At 35.7% G+C, this 11,123-nt stretch overlaps 1 protein-coding gene across 2 annotated transcripts in view; it reads left to right on the forward strand.

Annotated features, from left to right (window-relative positions):
• Positions 1-11,123, forward strand: part of LOC110465143 (WD repeat-containing protein 24-like) — a 56,686-nt gene extending 45,563 nt beyond the window's left edge. For both annotated transcript variants that reach the window (XM_021520757.1, XM_021520759.1), the window contains exons 14-19: positions 4,374-4,433; positions 4,794-4,942; positions 6,002-6,259; positions 6,893-6,995; positions 9,363-9,555; positions 10,369-11,123. In XM_021520757.1, the coding sequence (XP_021376432.1) occupies positions 4,374-4,433; positions 4,794-4,942; positions 6,002-6,259; positions 6,893-6,995; positions 9,363-9,555; positions 10,369-10,504 (899 nt within the window). In that variant the 3' untranslated portion in view covers positions 10,505-11,123. The remainder of the gene's footprint in view (positions 1-4,373; positions 4,434-4,793; positions 4,943-6,001; positions 6,260-6,892; positions 6,996-9,362; positions 9,556-10,368) is intronic.

Here is an 11,123-nt window from a genome sequence, read left to right on the forward strand (position 1 = left end):
ACCTGTACTGTAGGTCGATATACCTGTGTAATGGGTAATAAGTCATACCTGTACTATGGGTCGATATACCTGTGTAATGGGTAATAAGACATACCTGTACTGTAGGTCGATATACCTGTGTAATGGGTAATAAGTCATACCTGTACTATGGGTCGATATACCTGTGTAATGGGTAATAAGATATTCCTGTACTGTAGGTAGATATACCTGTGTAATGGGTAATAAGACATACCCGACTGTAGGTAGATATACCTGTGTAATGGGTAATAAGATATACCTGTACTGTAGGTCGATATACCTGTGTAATGGGTTATAATACATACCTGTACTGTGGGTAGATATACCTGTGTATTGGGTAATAAGACATACATGTACTGTGGATCGATATCCCTGTGTAATGGGTAATAAGACATACCCGACTGTAGGTATATATACCTGTGTAATGGGTAATAAGATATACCTGTACTGTAGGTCATTATACCTGTGTAATGGGTAATAAGACATGCCCGACTGTGGGTAGATATACCTGTGTATTGGGTAATAAGACATACCCGACTGTGGGTAGATATATCTGTGTATTGGGTTTTAAGACATACCTGTACTGTAGGTAGATGTACCTGTGTATCGGGTAAGAAGACATACTTGTACCATGTGTAGATATACCTGTGTAGTTGGTAATAAGACATACCTGTGTATTGGGTAATAAGACATACCTGTACTGTGGGTAGATATACCCCTGTATTGGGTAATAAGACATACCTGTATTGTAGGTAGATATACCCCTGTATTGGGTAATAAGACATACCTGTACTATAGGTAGATATACCTGTGTATTGGGTAATAAGACATACCTGTACTGTAGTTAGATATACCTGTGTATTGTGTACTAAGATATACCCGCTTGTGGGGAAATTTATTCTGTAGTAATTGCTGGAATGGAGGGCTATCATTTTTTTAGCTCACCTGGCCCGAAGGGCCAAGTGAGCTTATGCCGCGGCTTGGCGTCCGGCGTCAACTTTTTACTTTAAACACCTTCTTCTTAATAACCAAGAGGCCCAGGCTGATGATATTTGGCCAGTAACATGCTGGGATGAACGGCTAACAAGTTTGTTCAAATGAATAACCCTGACCCACTTCCAAGGTCACAGGGGTCAAATGTCGTAAAATCTTCATACGACTTCTTCTCAATAACCAAAAGGCCGAGGGTACTGATATTGGGCCTGTAGCATGCTGGGATGAAGGGCTACCAAGTTTGTTCGATTGAATGACCTTGACCCACTTTCAAGGTCACATGGGTCAAATGTCTTAAAATCTTCAAACAACCTCTTCTCGATAACCAAAAGGCCAAGGGTACTGAAATTAGGCCTGTAGCATGCTTGGATGAAGGGCTACCAAGTTTTTTCAAATGAAAGACCTTTTCCCACTTTCAACCTAATGTCCTTATTCAAGGTCAGAGGCGTCATATGTTTAAATCTTTAAATAGGTTCTTATGAATCAAACACTGATATTCTGCCTGGAGCTGTTATTTAGTCCACTATTAAGATTATAAGTGTGAGATTAATACCAGGTGAGCGATGCAGGCCCATTGGGCCTCTTGTTTCAAATGAATGACACAGACACACTTTCAAGGTTAAATGGGTCAAATGTGATCATCTTCCTTTCTCTTTCTCACTTATTTTCTCTCTGACTCTACCTGTCTTACTTTTCCCTCCTCGTGTCTCTCTCCTTCTCTTCTTCCTCCCACCTAACTATTTCCATATAAAAATGCCAGTATAATTTATATATGTTTTGCGTAAATTGCCATATGGAGTAATTGTTTATATGCATGTATTTTGAAGAAAAAGACTGTGATAAGTTATAAAACTTGTGTCCAATTCTTTTGTAAATATTTACAATAGAATATGTTTAAATAAAGACAAACGTTTTAAAAACCTTACACAAACCAGTAGTCTTAGGATCATGATAATTAGTCTTCAGCATGCTTGGATAGAGGATTATCAAGTTTGTTTCAAAAAATTACTTTGACCCACATTCAAGGCCACAGGAGTTAAATTTGTAAATAATTATTAAAGTACTACTAAAAAACCTAAGGTCACAGTAGATACTATTTAGCAAGAAGTAAGCCTTGATAATGTGTTGCTCCAAATCAATGACCTTGACCAAATATAAAATATCAGGAGATTTATATTTTAATGATCTTTTAAGCGTTTAGTGTTAAAGCTTGTTTTTTCTCAATTTTACTGCATTGCAAGATCACAGGAGATGTATATATCTAGTGACTTTGAATAACAGGTCGGGGATACAGCCCATTAGGCCTCTTGTTTCTCTTGAAGGTTCAATTGTATTTATTGAGACATAAAATAGTCCGATTCTTTTGTCTCAATATGCTGATGATACATCACTTGCACTAGATGGCACAGAACGGTCACTTATAGAATCTATTAAAGAACTTAACTCTTATGCTAATATATCCGGATTAAAAATGAATATTTCAAAACCTCAAGTGAAATGGATTGGTAGCAAGAAGTGTAGCTCAGAGAAATTCCTTCCAGAACTAAATTTACAGTGAGGTAGAGAAAATTTCACACTTCTTGGGATTGAATTTCATGTAAACTTGCGTAAGATACCCAAGTTGAACTTTGATAAAAAAAAATAACAAAACTTAAATCACTCATCAGATCATGGAATAGAAGAATATTAACTCCAATTGGTAAAATCCACATAATTAAGTCATTACTTATTTCACAGTTTAATCATCTGTTTATCTCACTGCCAAATCCAGATAAAAATTTCTTTCTAAACTTAACTGTTTACTATAGGAGTTTTTATGGAATAGTAAAATAGATAAAATTAAAAGGGGTATCTTAACTCAGGACTGCATTGATGGTGGACTTAAAATGGTAAATATTTAGGCCTTTATAGATTCACTCAAAGTAGGTTGGATACGCCCATCACTGCTGCAATGCATAGATCTAGTAAATAACTGCCCTGTTGTACATAGTAAATAACTTCCCTGTGGAGCGACAGGTAACCGACAGACTTACACTGATTATAACTTACATAGATAGTGAAGTAGGTCAGTACAGATTGTGTTTAACCCTTTGCCACATACAAGCCTACACAAAACAGCACTGTGACTGTCAACGAAGGAATTGTACACTGTTAGTTGTGAACAATGTTACAGCCTCTGTTTCAGTTCAGTTTCTTTATTTCCGAGAGCTATCCGACTCATAGGTTAAATGTCAAACAATTACATGCTCATGTAATACATGTACAAGAGATTATTATACAAATTTAAATTGATGAAGTGGAGAGTGAGCTTACAAAGTACACAAGTGGTTTTCCATATCACACATTGCATTCTCTACGTTTTCTCGTAGCACAATATAAATACTTTCTTAGATTACATAATTCTTTAACATTATTAATATTCAATAATTTTGTTAACTCATCTCAATGGCATTTATTTTAGAATTACTTGTACCAGTAGGTACCTGGCATTAAGTGCTATGAATTGTCCCCAAATAAATGACCTAGACCTACTTTTAAGGTCACAGGGTTCAACATTGTAAAAAAAACTTTAAACAGAAGCTTCTGAATAACCAAGAGGCCTAGAACTATGCTATTAGGGAAGTAGGTACCTGGGACAGAGTGCTATAAGTTTTCCTCAAATAAACGACATTGACCTACTTTCACGGTCACAGGGCCCCCCAGGGTCAAATATGTGAATACTTCTTCAACAATACCAGAAGGCCCTTGGTGATGATATTTGACCAGTAGCATGCTGGGATAGAGTAGTATAAATTTTCGTTTAGTCTGGGACATTTTTAACCCAAGGAGACTCAATATACGGAAATATTTGACAATATTCCCTATGATTGCTCAAATATCCAGGTGAGCGATACAGGCCCTCTGAGAACAACAAAATATATAGACAGTCTGCATGATGCACTGTACCGCACATCATGGAATGTGTTTGAATGGAACTCTATTGTAAATTTTTAAAAGATGCATTTTCAAACCTTGAATGTTCACAATGAGTTATCAATTAAACAAACTGTTACTTATGATAAGTAAATGTTTTGCAACAAAATAAAATCAATTTGAAGTGTTTGATGTGTTGAAATATAAAAAAGCATATGCATGTATATTTATATAACTATGCCTTATTCATTTCTCCATGTATACTCCTGTTTTCTCCAATATTAAAACCCAACTAGTTTCCATCAAGGCCAAGTAAAGGTGATAGCATCTTTCATAATTTTTGTAAAAAAATAAATCAGTTTAATTAATTTAATTGATATGCTAGGGTATATGGTATAGATTGGTTTTTGCATAAAATTTTCTATCTATTTTTTTTTGTATAATTGTAGGCAAGAAGGATGCTCAGAAATCTGATCATCAAGATTCAGGCAACAACGAGATCACATCAGGTAAGAAGAGACTGTAACACAAGTACACAAAGGGGATTAGTGATCGTAACAATGGTGTGACACTAATTAGTTAACTGAGCTGTGAATTTACCTGGATTAGGCAGCTAGATAGGTATTTTTTACCTGCATTACAGCTATGCATAACAAAACTACTTGCATTTTTTTTTGTGACAAAAAAATAAAACTAATTTTTAATCGCCAAATTATCATCATTTTTGCAATTTTATTTATTGGCGGTCGCTGGCATGAACCGTGCTATTGACATTGACCGAGAGGTGTTTACTGAAGTGCCTTTGTATTTGCCAAAAACAAATTTAGAAAATCATCAAGAATGATGGTAATGTGTGGTTTTCTTGTCAGGAGGAAGTGACGATGATTCGGACAAGGAAATCATTAAGGAGAACCTGTCCAGTATAGCACGGGGTCAACCCTCCACAGAGTGGGACATTCTGTTTGACCAGGATCAACTCACGTATGACTCCCTAGGGGATTTCGACAAGGGGCTACAGGTAAGTTAAGTTATATCCCTTTATGAATCTGAAGTATACTTTTTCTTTGATTTTTTTTTTTTTTTTAAATAGGAAAGGGAATGGACACAGGCGTTGGAACCCTCTATATCCATATCTTATAATATTACAACGTACATATATGATAATATTTGTCTCTTCCAGATATCTGTTTGTAACTAGCCAAATGATTGTATTTAAGCTCTAGGTTTTTGCCAATGTTTGTCTAAATTGATTTTGATGTCTCTTATAGTTGTTGAATTTATGACATATTCGGGAAGACCGTTCCAAATATCGATAGTTCTTAAACCAAATGAGTATTTACTAACATCTAGTCAACAGTGTTTTTTCTTCAATTTCTGTGTGTGCCCTCTCCTTCTTCATGATGTTTCACGTTTAAAAAATTTCCAGACGTTACTTTTTCATCGTAGAAGTTAATCATAATCTTGTACACATTGATTGTATCTCCTCTCAGTCTACGGTATGTGAGGGATGGAAATCCTAATCTTTTTAGACGATCACTGTATGAGAGGTCCTTTAGCCCAGGTATCAGTTTTGTTGCTCTACGCTGCACTTTCTCGATTGATTCTATGTCTTAAAGAAGAAGTCTTTTAAAAACAATATTATGACTCAAACTCATCCTGCATAGACTTTTTAACTTTTTGACTTTTTTTAAGAGCTGGTAAAAGGATTTTATTTTTTCGAACTGGGATCCTCCTTGGTGAAAAAGGGTATACGTATCAGATTGTAAAATAGAGTTCCTGCCCAACCCCAGCTCAAAGGGAAAATTATTTAATATTAAAAATAATATTCTCCTGACTTGGATATACTAGAATCAGTATCCTTCATTAATTGAAAGGTCATTAGGTGCTTTATCTAAATTATAACTTCAAAACTTTCATTTTAGATTTCAATTATTATTTCTTTAATTCCAAAATATATGGAATTTTGTTATCAGAATTTCATTAACATAAATTTAGGAAAATTTCAAGGATAAAAGCACAATTTTTTTTTTAAGTTATCTGCAGAAAAAACTGATCTTCCACTTGCATTAATATAAAGGAGCTGACTCTACCCAACGAAGCCTTTGTGCCTCGTCATGAGATCAAAGAACACCCAAATCCACTAGATTCCATGCCAAACGGTCACGACTCGCCGACCAGTGCCAATGAAAGTGAGGGCAACATGCAGAATCTACAACACAGCTCGAGATCAAATGTCGACGAAGAGGTCCTGGTGACATTCTCCAACGATATGAACGTCCCCAACTTAGGGTTCTCCAATCACGTCGTGGACATGCTGTACTTCTACGCTGAACAGGTTTGGATTGAATCATTTTACTTTCATCGTCGAGGTCAAGGTCATATTTAGTACAGTGCATTTCACTTACAGCCCTTACATGTTTCCAGTTGAAATGGTTAAACCAGAAAGAAAACAACACGCTCAGATTTGAACCAAGGCTGACCTCAGGAATATTTGGCACATGTAGATTGAGGGGTTCATATGTGCCCGACTGAAACTAAAATGCTAACTGTTGCTAATTTGTGTTATTTCTTTATGAAACAAGGTCAAGCCACATGTCTTTTTTAAGATATTTTTTTACATAATTTAGTGGACATGTGAAAGAAGGACATATTATTCTTGATATTATTATTTATTCACCAAAACTGGGCGTTTTTTAGCTCCGCCTACAGTTCGGTCCAAGTGTGTTTGTTTATCTTGGAATATTTCTGCACCACCTGAACCTCTTGTGTTAATTTTTAGTTACCATAATTTACCATAATACATTTAATTAACAAAATATTGCAAAAAGGACAATTATTATGAAATTATCTTTGGTGGATGTGAAATATAATAACACAATACAGAAAAAATTATGGCATTGCATGAAAATGTATTTGGTTACGATAAGATTAAATAATACCTGGTTTGAATATTTTTTTTAAACAACAGGGTGATGTACAGACTCCCGTGTGCATGCTGTTAGTATTAGGGCAGAAAAACCGTCCACAAATAGACATCGCTACTCAGGAAAACTGGTTCATGTCTTATATAGGTAAGTATTGATCAGACATCTCTACTCAGGAAAATGGTTCATGTCTAATAGTAATAAGTGTTGATCAGACATCGCTACTCTGACAGGAAAACTGGTGTTCATGTCTTGTTTAGGTAAATATTGATCAGACATCGCTACTCAGGAAAACTGGTTCATGTCTTGTATAGGTAAATATTGATCAGACATCGGTACTCAGGAAAACTGGATCATGTCTTATATAGGTAAGTATTGATCAGACATCACTACTCAGGAAAATAGTTCATGTCTAATAGCAGTAAGTATTGATCAGACATCGCTACTCAGGAAAACTGGTGTTCATGTCTTGTATAGGTAAATATTGATCAGACATCAGTACTCAGGAAAATAGTTCATGTCTAATAGCAGTAAGTATTGATCAGACATCACTACTCAGGAAAACTGGTTCATGTCTTATATAGGTAAATATTGATCAGACATCACTACTGAGAAAAACTGGTTCATGTCTAATATAAGTAAATATAGTTCAGACTCCCTACTCAGGAAAACTGTTTCATGTCTTATATAGGTAAATATTATCAGACATCACTACTCAGGAAAACTGGTTCATGTCTTATATAGGTAAATGTTATCGGACATCTCTACTCAGGAAAACTGGTTCATGTCTTATATAGCTAAATGTTATCAGACATCCCTACTCAGGAAAACTGGTTCATGTCTTATATAGGTAAATGTTATCGGACATCTCTACTCAGGAAAACTGGTTCATGTCTTATATAGGTAAATGTTATCAGACATCCCTACTCAGGAAAATTTGTTTTGTGCATTAATTGGACTTACCATCTATACAAACAGACACATTCAGACATCACTACTCAGGAAAACTGGTTCATGTCTTATATAGGTACATATAGATCAGACTCCCTACTCAGGAAAACTGGTTCATGTCTTATATAGGTAAATGTTATCGGACATCACTACTCAGGAAAACTGGTTCATGTCTTATATGTCTTGTATAGGTAAATATTGATCAGACATCAGTACTCAGGAAAATAGTTCATGTCTAATAGCAGTAAGTATTGATCACACATCACTACTCAGGAAAACTGGTTCATGTCTTGTATAAGTAAATATGGCTCAGACATCGCTACTCAGGAAAACTGGTTCATGTCTTATATAGGTAAATGTTATCGGACATCTCTACTCAGGAAAACTGGTTCATGTCTTATATAGGAAAATGTTATCGGACATCCCTACTCAGGAAAACTGGTTCATGTCTTATATAGGAAAATGTTATCGGACATCCCTACTCAGGAAAACTGGTTCATGTCTTATATAGGTAAATGTTATCGGACATCACTACTCAGGAAAACTGGTTCATGTCTTATATAGGTAAATGTTATCGGACATCTCTACTCAGGAAAACTGGTTCATGTCTTATATAGGAAAATGTTATCGGACATCCCTACTCAGGAAAACTGGTTCATGTCTTGTATAAGTAAATATGGCTCAGACATCGCTACTCAGGAAAACTGGTTCATGTCTTATATGTCTTGTATAGGTAAATATTGATCAGACATCAGTACTCAGGAAAATAGTTCATGTCTAATAGCAGTAAGTATTGATCAGACATCGCTACGCAGGAAAACTGGTGTTCATGTCTTGTATAGGTAAATATTGATCAGACATCAGTACTCAGGAAAATAGTTCATGTCTAATAGCAGTAAGTATTGATCAGACATCGCTACTCAGGAAAACTGGTTCATGTCTTATATAGGTAAATGTTATCGGACATCTCTACTCAGGAAAACTGGTTCATGTCTTATATAAGTAAATATTGATCAGACGTCGCTACTCAGAAAAACTGATTGACATGTCTTAAATATGTAAGTATTGATCATACATCACTACTCAGGAAAACTGGTTCATGTCTTGTATAAGTAAATATGGCTCAGACATCGCTACTCAGGAAAACTGGTTCATGTCTTATATAGGTAAATGTTATCAGACATCACTCCTCAGGAAAACTGCTTCATGTCTTATATAGGTAAATGTTATCAGACATCCCTACTCAGGAAAATTTGTTTTGTGTATTAATTGGACTTACCATCTATACAAACAGACACATTACCTACTACTAATAATTTGTTTAATTATCCCGATCTTTTTTCAAAGACGAGTCTAAATAGTTATTTGCGAAATGTTTGAATTTGTTTTTGACACTACGGGTATTTGCCTACTTGGCACAATATTTGTCTTACAAAATATTGTAGATATATTTGAATTTGTTTTAGATGCTACTGTCTTACTTATTGAGGCAAAAGTATTCATCCTAAAGAATGTTGTACAGTATGTATATATATCATACTTCATTCCCTCCTCTTCCTTCAGACTTGCTGGGCCGGTTCAAGCTGTGGACGATATCCAATGACGTGATCAAGATGAGTTATCTCCCCCAGATCTCCATGATGAACCAACAGTCAACACGAATCCCTTTACACTGCTCGACGTGCAACAAAGTGTTGTCGCGTGTCGGGTGGCTCTGCGATCGGTGCAAGACGGTCATCAACACTTGTGCCCTTTGGTGAGTGACAGTTGTTGACAACAACAACAAAAACTGATTAAAAAACAAATACAGTCATGTAAAATAATAAACATAATGAAAATCTTGGGTCAGGACCCATGAGGGAAACAGAGATTAATCTTTCAAATATTTCATTCTGTACTGACGAAAATGTATATCTAAAAAGAAAAAAAATTGAGTTACAATATATGTACAAATTAAGGACATTGTCCCCTTAGGGGCAAGGGTGGGGGCCCATCAAGATAAAGGGGTGAATCCTAACAAAATTTACATGTGAGCAATACAAGCCATCTGGGCCTCATGTTTTTACCTTTTAACTTTTCCATTTGTATACGCCCGTCAAATTTGCGGAAGTATTATTGTATTGGGTTGTCCGTCCGTCCGACGTTAACTTTTGTTTGTCCGGCAATCTCCTCCTACATTTTTCAAACGATCTCTTTGAAACTTGGTATACATTATAATCATGATATGAAGTTGTGTCTCCTGTAAAAGAATTTTGATTCGACAATTTTTCCAAAAGTGATTGCCCTTTGTTCATTTCAGTATTTGATTTTTTGTCCGAAGATCTCCTCCTACATTTTTTGACGGATTTCTTTGAAACTTAGTACGTTAAATAATCATAATATGTTGTTGTGTTGTCATTATCCCCTTAGAGGCAAGTGTGGGGCCCATTAAGAAAATCTTTGTATAATTAAGACAGCTGTATTTGTTAAAAATGACTGCTTGTGAAATGTACAAATGACAATGATGTTCCTCCAAAAACAGAAACTGTAAAAAAATTACAGTAGGCTAATATATCTGTATATTTTCCAGCCACCACCCTGTGAAAGGCCAGTACCTGTGGTGTCAGGGATGTTCCCATGGCGGTCATCTACAACACATGTCCGATTGGTTCTCGAGTCGTAAATTCTGTCCTGCAGGCTGTGGACACATGTGTGAATTTACATGACCTCGTGTGATTTAAGACGTTAGCGTGATTTAATATGACTATTGTCAGAATTCAAGTGAATGTGATTCACATGAAATCCATGTGAATATTTACCAGTATGTGAACTTCATTCATGTAAGTGCCCGAATATTTTGAAATATGTGGCTGTCCCTGTGAATTTACATAGATTTCGTGTGAAGAGTCAGTCCAACAATACCACAGTATAATACTTTGATAAAGTGCTAGACTGACGTGGAAGTTCAAAGTTTTTCAGTGAATGTGTAGACAACTTTCAGACTGATACGGACCGATACATTTTCCTATGGGCAGTGAAATTGGTTTTGATGGATAGGGAGAGTGAATTTTTCCTACCTGATGTGGACGGTGAAATTCTTCTGGACTATTTGAGTCAGAAAAGTTTGTCTTCACTCAAAAGATTCCATTGCATTGTGCAGGTACCAAAGCTAATAGTTGTTGTTTACGTCTATGGAAGTGCCAAACAGTGTGAATGAATGGTGATAGAATGGTTGTTTGAAAAACGAGAATTTGTTATGTTTATTTTATTTTGTTTTGTGCAGAAGTTGTTTGATTCAGGCAATAAAACTGAAAATATGAAACATGATATCTGTGCATTGGTATT

Source organism: Mizuhopecten yessoensis, unplaced genomic scaffold (assembly GCF_002113885.1).
Source record: "Mizuhopecten yessoensis strain PY_sf001 unplaced genomic scaffold, ASM211388v2 scaffold11057, whole genome shotgun sequence".
Classification (NCBI taxonomy): domain Eukaryota; kingdom Metazoa; phylum Mollusca; class Bivalvia; order Pectinida; family Pectinidae; genus Mizuhopecten; species Mizuhopecten yessoensis.